General features: G+C 38.6%; 1 protein-coding gene across 1 annotated transcript; it reads right to left on the bottom strand.

Annotated features, from left to right (window-relative positions):
• Positions 1–506: 506 nt before the first annotated feature.
• Positions 507–17,957, bottom strand: TMF1 (TATA element modulatory factor 1). The gene is made up of 17 exons (XM_082487504.1): positions 17,801–17,957; positions 13,299–14,539; positions 11,367–11,470; positions 10,419–10,545; positions 9,376–9,481; positions 8,228–8,370; positions 7,498–7,664; positions 7,172–7,328; positions 6,505–6,597; positions 5,748–5,904; positions 4,792–4,984; positions 4,398–4,467; positions 4,222–4,314; positions 3,024–3,134; positions 2,223–2,369; positions 1,634–1,759; positions 507–758 (listed from the first exon to the last, which is right to left on the bottom strand). The coding sequence occupies exons 1-17, from the start codon at positions 17,940–17,942 to the stop codon at positions 615–617; spliced, it is 3,321 nt and encodes a 1,106-aa protein (XP_082343630.1). The 5' UTR covers positions 17,943–17,957; the 3' UTR covers positions 507–614.
• Between the last annotated feature and the right edge of the window lie 284 nt (positions 17,958–18,241).

Genomic DNA, 18,241 nt, shown 5'->3' on the forward strand with positions numbered 1-18,241 from the left:
TGCTTTACAGGACTTAGTGTGAAATAGACTAATCTGATTTGTCTAAGAATAGAGAATTATCGTCCTAACATGTTCAGGCATTGCGAGTATAAATATGAGATTTTCCTGTCATAAAAAAATCCACCAATTGCTTCAGACAGCAAGCCACTGCTATTTTGTTATTAAAAATTAACTGATGAGATTTTAGAAAAACTCATATTAAGAATGCTTAAGAAAGACTTCTGATGTCATTTTCATAGGTATACAGAGTTTATGAGTAAAGGGCTGCTTTAGTAAAACTCATGCCTTCCAGTGCTGTCTCATGAGGTAACAATCATCATTTCTGCTACTGTTTACAAGTAAAATGATCCACCGTTTAGCAAAAACTTAAATAAAAGATGACTGAAAAAAAATTTAAATATTGCACAAATAATTTAACTGCAGACAGTATGAGACACTTAAAGCATTGATTTTTTTTGTCAACATATGAACTCTATTATATAGTAACATTTTCTATAATACAGGTGTTTTGTTGTTTTTTGGTTTTTTTTTTTTTTTTTTTTACAAGACATTTAAATTCAGCATTTACATAAACAATTATCTTTACAATCTGTTATCTAATGTCCCAGCAGGAATTAGTTTTGTCTTTGTTTTAAAAGTTCATCTATCTGAGTTTTGTACATGTTTTTCACATCTTCGAGATCTAGCCGGAGTTCTTCAGCTTCCTCTGCTTTCTCTCCATACATCTGAAGAATTGTATTGTACCTTTGATCCAAATCCTGCAAGGACATGTAGTTTGTTATCTGACTGTTTTTCAACTTGAAAAAAAAAGTTGCTGCTAGGATAGTGTTTTACACTACTAGAGAAAATAAATGTAGTACCATTTTATCGAAGTATAACTACTTTACAATGAAGCACATAGTAAACTCTACAAAAATACTTTATACTTTGACTCTCTGAATATGGCTGGGTTTATACACTACATATAAAAGGAAGATATGCCGGACAAAGACCCTTGACTACAAAGAATTAGTGCTGGCTTCAGAGGATGTACTGAAACACCTTGAAGTTCAACTGCTATAAGCATTAAAATCCATTAGAAAACTGCACTAAGTTTTACTACAGGAATGACCACAGTTTGTGAAGTGTTTCATCAGGGAATTCAACATTATGTATTTATAGTACAATTATTGTTTCCAAAGTTATTCTAAAACTATTTCCAACATCTCAATGTCAGTTCTTAAACATTCAGAGGATTAAAATATTTGTCCTACTACCTGTATCACTACTGCATGCTCATTAAGCTTCTGCATCAAACTCTCATAAATCCATGCTATTTATTAAAACGCTCCATTTACTGAAAAGGCTACTTCCAGACAAGTGTCTTAAATGACAGAAACAAAAAAATGTTCGCTCCCTGACTTAGCATGCAATCTTATGCACAGCACACATTTCTAGCAACTGCATTTTGAAGTGACTACCTAGTCATGGAGTAGGCATTTTCAGATTCTACCATATAAAGAAAACCCCGGGCTCTCCAGTCATTTACGATTAGGGACAGATTTGAATATAATCCTAAACTGATAGGAGTATTCCTAAAAAAAAACCCAAATATGTCAATTTTACATCAAATTGACAACAGAAATACACTTACCTTTAACTGTGCCCGTAATTTTGGTATTTCCTTCACTTTTTCTTCAAGTTCATCATTTTGATTTGTTAATTTAACCAGTTCTTCTGCCATTACTGATCGAGTTTTCTCAAGGCTTCCAATTTCCAGCTAAGGTAAACACTTTGAACAATTAGGAGGAGGAAAGAATTTACCATATTTATAAAACGTCACATCAAAATATTTTGATACGGTAATTAAGGCTTCTTCTTAAGCCAGACTGTGAAACAGCACACCTCAGAAGCACTCTTACTTTCTTCTGAAATCTGATAAGTGGTTTGTTGGTTGGGTTTTTTTTTTTTTTCCTTTTTCAGATAGACAAGTTCAGTTCTCTGGATAGGTCCTTGCCAAAACAAAAAAGGAAGCAACAAATCCTTCTCTTGCTCATCCCTACACATACCTCCAGCAGCTATTCCGGTTAACTGAATTGTCATGAAAGGGGAAGAGTGAATGCACTCTGCTGTGAAGAGAGGGACCAAGCTTTTTTAATATAAAACCAACAATACAATATTGATTACATTACTATTTACACTTACAAACGCTGTATTTAGTTATGTAAGAGTAACTACAGTACCTGTAGATGTGCAATCTCTCCTTCTCTTAATTTTAGCTGTGATTGAAGGTTTTCAATAATACTTGAACCTGCTCCCATCCTTATAGCATCATAAAGATTGCTCCCACCAGTAGCTATTGGCCCAAATGAGTGATCATGAGGATCATCCTACAAACAAAAGGTTAGAGAAGCTTAAAATTAAGAAAAAAATGTGCACCCTTTGGAATCTTCCCTCTCCTGAAGTATTATGTCATTTAAGATTTAAAATTATACTGTTACGAGGCAAGCATTTCAATGCTTAAAGTTTATTTTTAAAACAAAAGCTTATGGTGGATAGGTACAATTTGAGATGGCTCCTTACTGGCAAGTTCTCATGTCACCTATACAACTGCCATTTAACTTGGACATTTATAACCATATCTGCAGGAAAGCAGCAGAAGCAGTAGACTTTACACACACCAAAACACAATGATACTGCCTAGGGAGCAGTGTTGTGCCCTAAAACAGGATTGCTAGTAAAAATAAATCAATTTGACTCCTACTAGTGTTAATTCAAGTCTTCTAGATGAAATTAGACATGTGAACTCCGTACCAATAGATGTGCGTTATTACTCTGCAATGAAAGTTGTAGTTTCATGCTATCTTTCACAGATGTTTTACAATCATAGACATCTCGTAAGCAGTTTTTAGACGTTTCTGCATAGCAATTGCCTTGTTTAAGGCCAATATATTCTTGAAGAGTTATTTTCTACATTAATAAAACTTACTGAAGAGGAGAGAAGCAGTCTGTCAAAAAAAGCCAGTATAACTGATATATGATACCTGTGACAGGAAAGATGTCTGAAGACCTGCCATGTCAACTCCACTTATGGAACTAGAGCGTGACATAGTTGGAGTACTTGAAACAGTTTCAACAGTAAATGACTTCCGATCCTTTAAAAACAAACAAACAAACCAACAAACAAAGAAAACCCACACAACATCACCGGTTAGATAAAGAAAAATGTTTGCAAGGTGGTGAAAGACAGATTCTGTAGAGAACAGACTGCCCTTTTCCACCAACAACTATAGAACACAATGTGACAGATAACCTTTCCGCTTCCCCCATCCCCAGAACGTATGAAAGTTTAACAGTGACAAATTACTGTGCTACTAACACTTATAGCCTACACTCAAGTTCTCAGACTTTTCAGGAAATGAAGACAGAATTACACCAAGAAGAATTTCTCTTTCAAGTAGCCAAGGGAGGTTCAGAGGCAGTTATGTATGCCAAAATGTATTACAGGAAGAATATCCTAAACCCAGAAGTATGTCTCTTTTTAGAATGCATGTTAACATTTATTATTTTTTTTTAAATGAAGTGCATGAATGAAATCCTGAGATTTCTCACATGCTAATACCTTACTGATATACATTCCAAACAGACTGACCTCTTATTACAGGCAGCATCTGAAAGTATGTTAGCCTCTGAAGGATAAAGCACTTAAATTTCAGAACTGGAGACGGTAAGAAACCAGTGATAGAAACAGTTTTACTTGCGTATCAACTGCTAATTAGCAGTAACAAAGTTACTGACTATTGAGGACTGTTCTGTGGCTTGTGACTTAAGCTGGAAAGCATGTGGTACATTACACAGGCACGTGAAACACAAACCAGGAATTCAGTGGAAGCAATGCTAGTAGTCTAAGCAAAGAAAACAAGTAGCTTCAGAAGAAAAAGAATCCAAGAGCATTCAAAAAAAATCAAAAGATTAAAACAATCATTATTCACATTTTGTCTCTTCTCAGGTTAAATAGACTATTCAAGGCTCATTTCATTGAGTATAACACAGGCACTTATTTTGCTCGAAATAAAAGGCAGTCACAATAAAGAGGAAGCAAGGTCCCTCATGCCTAGGCTGAGAGTATATACTGTACTGCTCTGACTCCACTTCGCTGCTTCCGACAGTTTCAGGTTCTAGATATCTACTCAAATATTGATAGTATCAATAACATTGAACAGAAGCGCTAGGCTTTAGTACCTTCTCCTTTGCTGCTTCTTGCACGAAAATTGCTTTCTTTCTTTCCTGTTCAACTTTCATCTTCTCCATTTCTAACTGAGTAGCTAGCAGCGTCTATAAAAATAAACACAGGTTGTTATCCTCCTGTTAGCTCAGGCTACAATGATAACATAGATGAAAGCTGAAGTAGGCCATACCTTTTCTTTCTTTGCATCTTCCAAGGTTTTTGCATACTCATCTTTAAGCCCTTCTAGTTCAACCTCATACCTACATGGAAGAAAGAAAGAGGTAGAGAAAGTCAATAAACAAGTATTCTGTGTTTACTTTAGATTCATGTTTTTAAAACAAACAAATTCCAAGGCTTTCAAACATCACAAAAGTAACATGCTTCAATCTTTAGCATGAAACAAGATATCCTTAACAAGTTGGGCAACTTTATCAATAGCTGTCAACATTTTGCATAGTTTTATCAACACTCAAAAGAATCAAGTCTTCCCTGCAAAGAGATCTGCTGCAGACAGTTATGTCAGAGACAGCTTACTCTATCACTACTATTTTAAAGCAATGCTGTTAACCAAAAATACAACTCACCTACTGTTTTCATTTTCCATTTTCTTCAATTTGTTTCTCTCCACTTCTAGCTGAGCCTGAAGGCGCGTATTTTCTTGCCTTAAAAGACTATTCTGAGATTCAGTAGAAGACATCTGAATTTTATTAGAAAGAAGTTCTTCTGTAGCAGCCCGTTCTCTCTCAGCAGCTGCTGCTAGAAGAGTTTGAGACTCACCTAATATTAAGTAAAGAAAAACATGGAATTTAACTTTTTAGGTTAAACATCTATAATACGGGCCAATTATTTAAGCATCAAAATGGAACTTGAGATTTTTTAGATTAAACTAATGTTTCTTTTTCAAACAAAAGGAAACAAACAAACAAAAAACCCCAGACCTATTTTCTGTTGCAAAGGAAATCAAATATTTTCCACCATACAGTTAGAAAAGCAAAGCAATGCAGAATGAGGAGACCTTGTACTCATTCAGAATGCAATATGCAACTACAGATTGCCTCCAGAAAAGAAGAGATTTCTCTAGGTCCACCTTTGGGCATTTTATGCCTTTTTGATTTAAAATAATAGATTACTGCTGTATCAACAAATTTGTGTCTCATTACCGATGCAGTTGGCAAGTAAATGATTCAGACCTTTACAACACAGAATCTAAGCCCCAGGCTTGACAACTGAAAATGCTGTTGCTCTTCCAGTGCCTCAATGTCCATCCTTCCTTTAGATGCTGTAAGGACACGTACATCTTAACACCTCTATTTTACAGTCTCGTGTTACACTGTGTTTTAGAGAATCAGAGAATTACGTGTCCAAGAATGTTGGGAGAATACCCCACATACCACTTCCTTACAGAAAAGCATTTTGTGCTCATCTCTCCTAAGCTACCACCTACACTTTGGGCAAGTGTCAAGCACTCTTCATTTACCTTCAGCCATCTCACATCTTAATCAAGAACCTCACCATTTAGTAAAAGCTAAAAACATCTTACCAAGTCTGTCAGAAAGGTTCTTTTCCAACTTTTCCCACGCAGAGGTTTGTGCTCCCAGTGTGGCTTGCAGATTTTCTATCTGCCGGAGAAGCGGCCGTGTAGCAGATGTAACACTTTGACTTAGTTCTTGGTTCCGGCTCTCTGCTTCTTGGAGTCTCTGAAACCACAAATTGAATACAACTAAGCTTTAAAATCATATGACGGATTAAAAGATTAATACAGAATTCAACTAAACACGTAGCAGTCGCTTTACATTCTAAAATTCCTAAGTTGAGACTCACAATAAAGGGTGAAATTTCCAGATAGAAGCCTAGAATCTTTAGATACATGATAGAGCAACAGTCCAGAAATTTACATTTTAACAGCCTTCTGGACATCAGAAGCATTCTGGCAACAATCTATTTTCTGGACCTTAAGAATAAGGAAAATATTCTTAAGAAGCAGCTAAAGAGTAATTTAAAACACATTTGCTATCAATTTTAGAAGATTATTACAAACTTAATGGCTGTACTTTGTCTTACACTAGAAAGATAGCGTTACATTTTAAAAGCATCATAAAACTTATGATTTTGTTTTCAATACGTGATTAAAAAATGTTTCTTTTAATATTTTTATTGTTATTCTACAATGGACAAATACTGCAGGTAACGAAAGCCTCTTTTTCAGGCTATTAATGTCATGATGCTAGCATTTAATTTTCAGTTTTCAGAAACCCTCCTTGCAGATACAAGTTGGCATGTTCTATTTGCTATAGCACCTGCTGTAGTTCACCAATTTCCTGGCGTAAATAGTCTTCTTTTCTTGCTGCCTGCTGTTCCGCACGTTGCAGCGCTAGCCTCAGGTCTGCCACCTAAATAAACAAGACATCATCACTAATCTCTTGCCACAAGTTATAGTACCACCTATTCATTGCTACAGTCCTATACCATTTTTAAACACTGTTACACAGGGTACGTCTGTTTACAAGTTAAAAGCTTAAGTTTTGCTTGCACACAAATAGTTACACTCATTTATCTATCCTGCTCCGACAGGGGGATTGGACTAGATGATCTTTTGAGGTCCCTTCCAATCCCTAGCATACTGTGATACTGTGTGATACTAAAAATTTTGTCCAACTAAATTTCTTGAACTTTGCATCATGGTAAGACCACTACAAACTTAACATAGAGCCTGTCAGAGTCACTTCATTTAGACAAGTAAAATTAAAAGTATTCTTAAATAAAATTAATATTTTAAAGCCTAGCACAACTACCACTAAAGAGTGAACAAGTTCACAGGAAAGAAATTGATTGGTTATTTGCTAAGCACTCAAAAATGAGTTCCACCTTATATTGCATCTGGTTCATTATGTCAGATGCACACACCATCCAAGTATGTTCATCTGTTCAATGAAAAAAATTTTATTCACTGCATTTAAGACCCACCTGAATTGCCAAAGCTTCTTGTTGCTGCCGTGCTTCATCCTGGGCCTTCTCCAGAGCTAACCCAAGCTCCTCCTTCGCCTTCATTTCCCGACTTAGGGCTGCTTCTTGTGCCTCGCTGTCCTTTGTAGCATTCGCTTTATGAAGATCTGCAAGTTCCCTGGGGAGGAAGAAAAAGAAAAAAAAAAGCAATGCATTTACAGTTTATACAATGCCAAGAGTGACTGGAAATAACTGTGTCATATATTAACATTTCACAAGCACTGCACAAGAAATAGACACAGCAACTTAATGTATGGTTGAAGACAAGCACACAAACTCATGCTTACTTGTATGCACTGTCAAGTGCTGCCTGGACACTTCTGTTCCGTTCTTCAAGGTCTTCCACTTCTGCCTGAAGTTTAGCCAGATCCTTTTCTTGTCGCTCTACAACACTGTTCAGTTGCTTAATGCTGTCTCGATGCTGCTTCTCAAGGTCTTCCTTGCCATCAAGCACCTATTAGTGTGCAAACAAGAAGCATGAGATTAATCCCAGCACATGGGGTAGATGACGCTATCTGAGGCCAACAACAACCACGGCAACCAATTCAGGATGAATTTACACAAAATAACTAAACTAATCTAACACTTCACCAAAATAGAAAGGTTTTGCTCCCTTGCCTTCCCCAGAACAGGGGGTTCTTCACCACAGTTTCACATACTTCCTCATACTGGGTCTGCTGCCTCTAAAGTCTTGATTCCATCACTAACTGAACAAAAAAATCTGCCCAAATTCTTCTGGTACAGGTTTTCCAACTGAAATTTAATGAACTGAATTTGGTCAGCCCACCTGATAATCAGCATCACAAGTGCAAGCAAGCAGCTGGAGAGACACCTGACCACAGCTGTAAACTGAATACACCCAGAAATCACATCTCAATTCCCAGTAATATGAAATACAGACTTTTTTCTTTTCTGAGAGACTTCTCTATCTAAAGCCTCACCAAAAGTCTACTCTGCCTTTAAAAAAAAAACCCACACACAACAAAAAAAAAAAACCCCAAACTTCTTATCTCTCACCTGTTTTAAATGCTGCAACTCCTCTTCCAATTCCTTTATCTTTTTGTTCTGTTTTGTGTTAATATTTTCTCTCTCTTTTTCCTTGGCTCTTAATTTCTTAATAATGTTGGAATTGTGCAGCTGCTGTTTGGAAAGTTTTTCTCCTGTGCAGAAAATTAACATAAAGCTAGTGCATATTGCTGTTATTCTATGAACTGTCTCTATTCACACCTCCCCCTGCTCTTCAGTCCCATGAAAATAATAATCAAATATATATCAAAATACTTTTATATTTTTTCATGCAAGTTTTTAAGTTTTAAATCCACTTTATCCTGAGATGACCTTACTATACTAAGCTATAGCGACATAGAATAGGAAGTGAAAGACATTGAAAGTAAAGCAAACGAACTCATCATATCAGGAAAAAAAAAAAATCATAGAATGGTTTAGGTTGGAAAGGACCTTGAAGATCATCGAGTTCCAACCCCCCTGCCATAGGCAGGGACACCTCCCACCAGACCAGGTTGCCCAAGGCCACGTCCAGCCTGGCCTTGAGGCCCCATCCCTGGAGATGTTCAACAACTTCTCTGGGCAACCTGTGCCAGTGCCTCACCAACCTTAAAGTGAAAAATTTCTTCCTAATGTTTAATCTAAACCTGCCCTCAATCAAACTGGCCTGTTCATTTAGTTACTACATTTTACTTTCAAAATTAAAAAGTAGTAAGGGAGACACTGTAGAAATGCCTTGAATAATGCACTACTTAGATTTCTGCTGAATGGAACATTGAGCGTTGTACTGCACGCTGGTTGTACCTCACAGGACCTTTAATGCATGCTGCAGAAAGTACCCCTCTAGCCACCTCTGACTGATCCCTCTTGTTGCTCTTTCCTGTTAACTAGATGGCTTCAATGTTCAGAAATATCTAACATGCTTCAAATAATGTTGGTTTTTTTTTTTCCTCTCACATAAAGAATCATAGAATGGTTTAGGTTAGAAGGGACCTTGAATATTGAGTTCCAACCCCCATGCCATAAACAGGGACACCTCCCACTAGACCAGGTTGTTCAAAGCCCCATCCAGCCTGGCCTTAGAAGGCAGCTCATATGTGAAGGCAGTACATTTCATATTATTCTACAAATATTTGCTTTTTTTTTTTTTTAATTCTCACCTTCCTCCATTAATCCTTTGATTTGCTCTTCTTTCTCTTTCAGTAATTCGGCTGTTTCATTAGTATTAAGTCTTGTAGACAATTCTTCTTTAATAGTCTTTACTTCCTAAATAATAGGATAAAATACTTAAGACCACTGATTAAAATATATTTATGCATAAATGCACATTAAGTTACACTGATCACCTTTTTCTTCTCCACTTCCTCTCAAAAGGCTTTTCTCTGAAAACAATTTAGGTTGGAATGAAACTCAAGATTATCTGATCAAAGCCGATTGCTCAGAGCCTTATTCCATCAAGTTGTAAAAGCTCCAAGGATTGAGACTCCATAAATTCTCTGTACAACTTGTTCCAACTCCTTCCATTTCACTTTCTATACTTTAAACTTTTGCAATGTACTAAAACTATACTGTTACTTTCACACACAAGTATCAGACAATTTTTCTATTTCAACTTACTACTGCGACAACAGTGACAGGTACAGTGATAAAACAACTGTGAATTTTTTTTCTCCAGTTACAGATTTTAATTTACTTTTTGGAGACTAGCAATAAGCTAGAGAAATGTAATGGTGTGATACCAGGTCAAGAACTTTTAAACTCCATAAACTTTGTTGCTGCAGACTTCTTTGCTCATTTCAAACCAACCCATCTTCAGTCCCTAATTTCCCTACCAGTTAATCCTCTAAAGAAGCCATTCCCATTCTTTGCCACTTCCCTACATCCTCAGGCGATTCTTCTTCCTCACGCCGATATATGGGCACAAGGGAAATGAAAGCAGATGGTAAACCTTTTTTTCCCCCTAAACCAGACTAACTTTAACTTAAATGAGTTCCCTAACACAGCTGCAAGAATACATGTGTCAACACAAGGAAACAACAAGCAGTCTGGCAGGCCAGAATCAGCTTATGCTAGTTACTAATATCATGCGATAGCACCTGTTAGTCTCGTGCATTTCCCTAGCTTAATTTTTATGAATCTACCTCAAGAAATTTAATTTTATTCTAAAATAATAAATATTAATTTCACTACAAAGCCAAATTACCTTTTTCGCCGCATCTCTTTCCTTGCAGGCTAGCTGGAGCTTCTTTTCAGCATCCGCAATTCGCTGAGCAAACTCCTCTTTAAGAGATGAAAGGCTACTGCTCTCTTCTTTCATTCTAAACATTTCACTACATTTAAAATTAACATTTCAGAACATTTGCATGGTTATGTGACATTCCAAGCAGTTTGCAACAGGCTGTCTTAAATGCTTTGAAAATGTGTTTTGTTTTTTATTTTACACACATTAATCAGTCAAAGAAACATGTCCATATTAGAAACACTAATCAAAGATCTTTGTTAATTCAGTAATTTACCTGTGAAAACAATTAAATGCTTGATTTACCTTAAATGTTTGCCCCTTAATCAAGTTCTTTCTGATTACCACATACAGGACAAATGATTTAATATACTTTTACGTTAATTAAGTAAATGATATTTGATCAGTAAACTGGTAAATCCAACTTTTCTTTTTTTTTTTTAATTTTAACTGTATTAAATAATGAATTCAGGTTTTTCCCTACAACCAGCCCTTCTACCACTCTTTCACTGCCTACATTTTAGTCAGCATATTACTTAGTAAATCAAGTTCCTCCATCTGTATCAGAAACGTCAGTCTCCCTTACTAGCTGAATCCAGTCTTACAGCAAAGTTCTTTAATAATAACCAAGCCTGACTCTACACACCTGTTTGTCATTCCTACTGCTTACTTACTGAAAAAAATCTTTCACCAGCCTCTTCCCAAAAGGGATCTTGGCCCCAAGAAGTAATGCGTCTTTAAAAAAATACCATCACTGTACATGCAATCACTATTTCCACCTTTCCCAAACAGTGCACATCCCTTGCAACCTTTGCTCTAGTTATAAAGATACTTGTTTTACAATATTGTCTACTGTTTGTATTACAGTAAAGTTACAGTTACACCCACTACTGTGTATATTTTCATACTTACTCTTTTAGGTTATCATAAGCTTCTTCCAGGCGCGCCTTTTCTTTACTAGTACTTAATAACTGTATTTCCCTCTTCTCCAGTTTCTCAGTTAATGAATCAATCATCTGGACAATGTTTTTACAGATAAAGATCAGATGAATGGGACAATTAAAACACAAGAGGGGCAGGCTTCCCCTTTCCCCCCACCATTCCCTCCCAGCACTATTTAAAGCTGAACTTAATGTTTTTAGGAATTTGAGGTAAAAATCAGTGAAGATTACCATGTTTCTGCCACGTTAATTTAGAACTAAGCAATATCTAAACACAAGACACCTGTTTTCTACAGGTCTAGAAATCTACTAAGAAAGCACACGTGGCTCAACTAAGTTCCTCAAGAAAATCATCACAGTTATATTTAATTATAAATTAAGTTTTTAAACAGACCTGATAGCCTACAAAACTTCAGCTACCATTAACCATTAAGACTCCCAATGCTCCTTATACCACTCTACAGAATCACAGAATAATTTACATTGGAAAGTCTCTTCTGTTAAATGTTAGCACAAAGCAGCAAAAGAGTATGAGATGAGACAAGAAAATGAGATGAGGGAAGAAAAATTTCAGGCAGGGTCAAAAGCTCTTAGCTCACATCATCAAAATCATTTTTAACACTAGATTTTGGAAAGCTAAATATAGAGAAATAACACAAACATACATGCAAATATACAAACATAAGCAAATGAAACAGATTCTGTAAGTGTAGCTCAATATGGCCAATGAAAGACAAAATTTGCTGTGGTCCATTATCACTGTTTCCCACAAGGTATAACCATTTAAGTTAGGAAAACTTATGGATAACAGTCCATGGCTTTGGAGTTCCCTAAGGAATTTACAGTGACATTCTGCATCATTTACACTAAAAAATGCTTTCCTTAAAACACAGATCACATTGGGGTTTTATGAACTCCCATAAGCAATTGCTTTCCCCTTATTACTATTAGCTAACAGCACCAGTATCACAAACATGTCTCAGGGCAAGGCCATGGGTAGGGCCCATTTATGCCACATATTAGGCACACAGACTACGAGCAAAGCAAAATGAAAAAAAAAAAAACAGGAAAAAAACACATCAAAGGAGCTCAGAAATTAAAACCAAGAATAGATGGACAGGAAGGTGACAAAGGAAATGGAAAATGCACACAATATGCTGGAAGAACTGGACAAAACACACGGCTTCAAAGCTCCAGGTTAGCATTCCATACACTTGAGTATCCTACTTTGCCACATTTCTAGTCATTCCATCCATTTAAACTAGCCACACAAATTTCTTTTAATCTATTCACTATCCATAACTATGCTTTTCTTCTTCATTAAAAAGCCTAGTGTACCTTCATTTTAAAAGTAAAGATTATTTCTGCTAAAAGCAAACATTAATTTATCTAGTAAAAAGCACTTATTTACACTAACTGCTGCTATCCTCAAAGAACATGCATTATGCTCCTGGAATACAATCAAATTTTGAGAGTTTGTAAGTCTGTGGAAAAAAATGCTTGCAAAATATTATCTTTATTATTGCTGAAATACTAAAGGCTTGTAGTTTCATAATTCAAATCAGAATACTTCACGGAATCTACTCCACCTTTCACAGAAAAAAAAATACACCAAAGAATTAAAATAACACTTTTGACCTATCAAGGCTTCCTGTTTGCTAGCACTGCTCACAACTCGCAGTGATAGCTAGGTGGATTGGGTGCAACCCAAAACTATTTTGGCCAGAAATTTCACCAGTATTATTCCACTGCAGAATATCAAGGACAGTTTTCTATGAGGTAAGGTACTTCAGCATCAAGTAGTTAATTCAGGTAATGTGAAACTAATACCTATATAAAGAGATGACAGCAGTTTCATTTGTTTGAAAAAAGGTTGTGTTTGCAAAACATGTTTTACAGTTACCTTTTTAAGCTCTTGCTTTTCAGTGTCCTCTTCTAACAATTTTTCAACAGCATCCTGCTGCGGCTCAGTCTCCTCTTCCACAATCTGTTCTTCCACAGTTTGCACAGTAGCAACCAAAACATCTGGCTGCTCAGAATTAACAGGGGTTGCACTTCTCCCACTCTCTTCCATCTCGGCTTCCTCAGCATGTAAAACAGGAGTATCATTCAAGCTTTCAGATTTATTTTTCAGGGTATCAACCATTTCTGCCTTTGACGCAGAAGGACTGACAGCGACAGAAGCTGAAGCAGAAGCCCTGCCTGATAACTCATCATCTGAATTTATTTCGCTTACACTTCTACTATCTAAAGACTGTACACTAAATGAATCAATTCTTTCAAAAGCATCAGAGGAGCAGCAACTCTCAGTCATTTTTTGAAAGTCATCTAAACGATTATAATCTGCACAGGCAGATGTAGATAAAAGCTGAAATGATGTTTGCATTAGATGAAGACTGGATTTTGAATCTGCAGCTTCTTGTCTTGAACTTACTGAGCTCTCGCTTATTACACTTTCATGGTCCAGAACTTCAATATCACTAGTTGTAGATGTCCCCGAGGAGAAAGTGCTAACTGGAGGTGACGGTGTATTGCTTTGCCTGTCCTCAGTCTTTCGCTCCTTAGTTTCCAAACCCATGTCTTTTGTACCTGCATTAAGAGGCTGTGAAGTGCTACCCGGTCCACCTCCTGTTCCATCCCCTCTTACACTGGATTTTTCATTAAGAGCATCTTCAGGTACTTCCAGATTTAGAGCAGACACTTTTTTGTTAGTAACTTCATTTGTGCTTTCTTCATGCTTGGCATTAGATTTAAGCACAGAAGTCTCTTCTAATTTTTCCTTAGGAATATCAAGGTTTTTCAAGTCCACTAGGTCAGCTACAGAGGAATCCTTCACTTCTGCCTCTGTTGTCACTGGTACTTCCAGCTGATTGGAGTGTTGAGACTCCTTTAAAGTGCTTTTCACCTCCTCTTTGGGTCGCTGTGATTTGGCTGGAGGTTTGGACACCACTGGATTTTTCTGTATACTCTGAACATCTGTCGGAGAGAGAAAGGCACTGAAGAAGTTCTCAGATTCATCTACTACCGTCCTCCTCACTGGCTTAGTGATTGCTGTTGGCGATATTGGCTGATTCTGTGGTTCTGTATTTGAACTTAAGCCCCAGGAAGATGTATCCCATCCTCCACTTATGAGAGAATTTGTTCCTACAATAATAAAAAAAGAAATAGGTCAAGAACGGATAAAATGTATTATTTTTCAGTATTTGTCTTTTCAGATGCAACAATTCAGAAAAAAAATGTTTTCGGTACCATATAACAAAGTGAATATTACACGTGATGACAAACAGCATCATTTTTGTTACTACTCCCTTACAAAGCCTGGAACCGATTTTTAGACAAAGCAAAAGCAGCTTAAGGGAGACACAAAGTAATTCTAAGTCTTAAGGTGGACAGAGGCACCTCTGGAAAGTAGGAGTACCTCACTGTCACCAACTTCCTCCCTCCCTGTTAAATAGTAACTTAAGCAAAGACAGAAAGAAAACATACACAAATTATACCAGTAAATCCAAGAGTGAGAATTTCAGAAAGAATATGGAGGAAAGTGTCTGGGAAGAGGAGACAAGCCCACACAGCATTCTAAAAGCTGTAAAAGCTGTAAAAGCTGTAAAAGCTGTAAAAGCTGTAAAAGCTGTAAAAGCTGTAAAAGCTGTAAAAGCTGTAAAAGCTGTAAAAGCTGTAAAAGCTGTAAAAGCTGTAAAAGCTGTAAGTCTGAAGCTTATTCAGGCACAAAAAGCAGGCATTTCCTTTGCAAAGGAAATATGCGAAAGGTAATGTGGCCTCCTGCTCCCTACAGGGAGAGGAGGCTAAGCAAAACAATCTAAAAAACTGTAGTTCAAAAGTAGAGAATTATACAGATTACAAAAGGAGGGAACAATTACAAGATCTTAAAAGTTATCTGCCAGTAGCACACAGACAAATACTTCACAGACCATTACAGAAAACGGGGGGGGGGGGGGGGGGGGGGGGGGGGGCTTCAAATATTTGTGGAATTTACACAATAAGGGTTCTTGCCCTTTCAGTTTGTGACGGGCTTTGTATTCTTCTTCTTCGTCACACACCAAGCAACAGCATGAAGCTGACAATACACATTGTCAGCAGCCCAGATAAGATGACAGTTTTCTTCTTCTCCTGCAGAGAAATACTGTCCTGATTTTGGCTGGGATAGAGTTAATTTTCTTACTGGCAGCTGATATAGTTATAGTGCTACGTTTTGGATTTAGGATGAGAATAATGTTGATAATACACTAATGGTTTTAGTTGTTGCTAAACAGTCAAGGACTTTTTCAACTTCCCATTGAAGATGAGAGGGAGCACAAACAGAAGAAGCTGGCTGAAGGAATATTCCATACCATAGACATCACACTCAGCGTATAAATGGGGGTTGGCCTGGGGGCAAGGATTCAGGATCACTGCTCAGGACAGACTAGGCATTGGTCAGCAGGTGGTGAGCAATTACACCATGCATCGCTCATTTTGTATATTCTATTATTATTATTATTTTCTATTCCTTTGATGTCCTATTAAACTGTCTTTATCTCAACCCAAGCATTTTAACTTCCCTCTCTCCCCCCAACCCAATTCTTCTCCCCAGCCCATGGGGAGGGGAGCCAGCAGAGAGGAGTGAGCAAGCGGCTGCATGGTATTTAGTTGCTGGCTGGGGTTAAACCAGAACATTGATTAGTTCTGAAGCTACCCTAAACCAACGTCAACAGTTTCCATTATTGTATTTCTTGCAGGTTTTCCAGGACAAACAAGGAACAGCAAGGATAAAAAGAATTTCAGCATCAAATTTCAGTAGCATCCCAAGTAAGAGAGATAAGTCAAAAACAACATCCAATTTTATTTTGTACCTACAAACATAATCTGGATAATGTAACTATATCCTATTTTAGGCTACTTAAAAACAAGCTCCCTTTATACAGTAGCATCTATTAAAAAAATGTCAAGTTATAACATTAAAAGCAGACTACCACTTTCAGAAACTGTTGATACCTATTGGCCTCAGGCTCAAATTCAAAGAATTACTGCTCTCATTAACAAAAATACTACAAACATCTGATTTATTACTACCTTGTCCTTGACTCAATAGCTTCGAAAAAAGCCCTGTGAATGAACTGTTACATTCAGAAAATATTTTGACTGCATTTATAAACAAATATGTTTTCCCTGAAAAACAGATGCAGGCTGATCTTTGCTGATTTCCTTATGAATTACAGAACTACTATAAATACTAAGATATAAATTAAATTTAAAAAAAAACCTGTAGACTTGTCCAAACTGTTAAGAAACTTAAGCACAACAGAGTCTTCTATAAACAATTCCTGTAACTTAAGACAACACTGGACTATGTAAGTGACTGCTAAGCCCTTGCTCCCACAAAGGGACGAAGACATGCCAAACTGACCGTACACTTTGCTAAGCAGCCAACCTAGAACACACTTTCAACTCTTGCAGTTTTCAATTTTCAGAAGTCCAACTCTGCTGTGAGTATACCCGGAAATAACCTCATCCTACAAATACATACATTTATTCTAGATATAGTTGCACTGATTCCAGACGACCTAGTTTCCCATCCTCTTATTTATTCATTCTTATCTGTAAGCTATTATTTATGGAAAAAAAAAAAGGTTTCTAACAAGAGGGCTCGTTCTGCTCTTTCATTTCCAAACAGCAATTCAAGACTGACCATTCTTTCAGGTTCTGCACTAGCGCACATACAAAGGAGACACTTCCTCATAACCAAGCTGTGACAATTTTTCCACCAACACATTCCTTTCAACAGATGTTGGAGGATTATGAACTTAATACCACATAAAGTGGAAAATTCACTTGGTTTATGTGGACCAGGCTTTCAGCTTCTACTCCGCTCTTTGTGTCACAAAGAGCGAATCCATGCGTGCCCCTGAAAGACCATGGTTTCCCCTGTTTTATTAATAATAAGGTTTTTATCACCTATTACACCCTCAGCAAAAAAAAAAAAAAAAAAACAAACAACCCCAAAAAAACCACCTTGAGAAGTACGGGCGTGAAGCACAGTGCTACCCACGCCACAAAAGGTCAACACTGGTGACAACCACCAGGTCCTGCTTGTACCGCTGAGGCTTCCTCAGCTTTTTGTCGGTGTTGTGCCTCCCTCGCATGCCAGGGGGGAACGAGAGGCACCACCGGCGTTGGAGAACGGGCTTTGGATAGGAGGGGCCGGTTAAACCTCCACAAGTGTCACCCCCGGCCCGGGTTACGGGGGGACAGGGGAAGGGGGAGGAGGAGGACGGTGAGGGGAAGGCGCCGCCCCGGCCAGCCCCGCTGCGAGGGCCGGGCAGCAGGCCGTGAGGCCGGCGGCTCGGCCCGCCCCACACAGGGGGGCTGGGGGCACGGCCAGGGCCGCCCGCCGCTGCCTACGCTTACCGTCGCCGTAGTCGGGGATGACGGCGTCGGGCCAGGGGCTCTCCTCGGCCTGGATGTCCAGCACCCGGTCGATGGACTTCTGGGCCTGCGACAGCGCCTGCTTGGCGAAGCTGGACAGCTGCGAGGCGTTGAACCAGCTCATTCTCCCCGCTGCCCGCGCGGCGGCGGCGGTGGCGGCGGCACCACCGGGCGAAAAGCAGAGAGGCGGGCGGGGGGCGACCCGCCCTCAAAGCCCGCTCCCCGGCGGCGGCGGCGGGGCCGGCGGCCGCGGCCTCGGCTGTGCACGGAGGGGAGGGCGGGGCGGGGCGTGCGGCCCCCGCGCATGCGCGCCGCCGGGCTCCACGTCGCAAACAGGACCGCACGCAGCCGTCCCGACACGTCAGGAGGGGGCGGAGCAACGCCCTCCGGCCCGGGGCCTGTCATGGCGGAGGCGGGCCGTGG

The sequence above is a fragment of the Vanellus vanellus genome, assembly GCF_965231255.1.
Source record: "Vanellus vanellus genome assembly, chromosome: 9".
NCBI lineage: Eukaryota > Metazoa > Chordata > Aves > Charadriiformes > Charadriidae > Vanellus > Vanellus vanellus.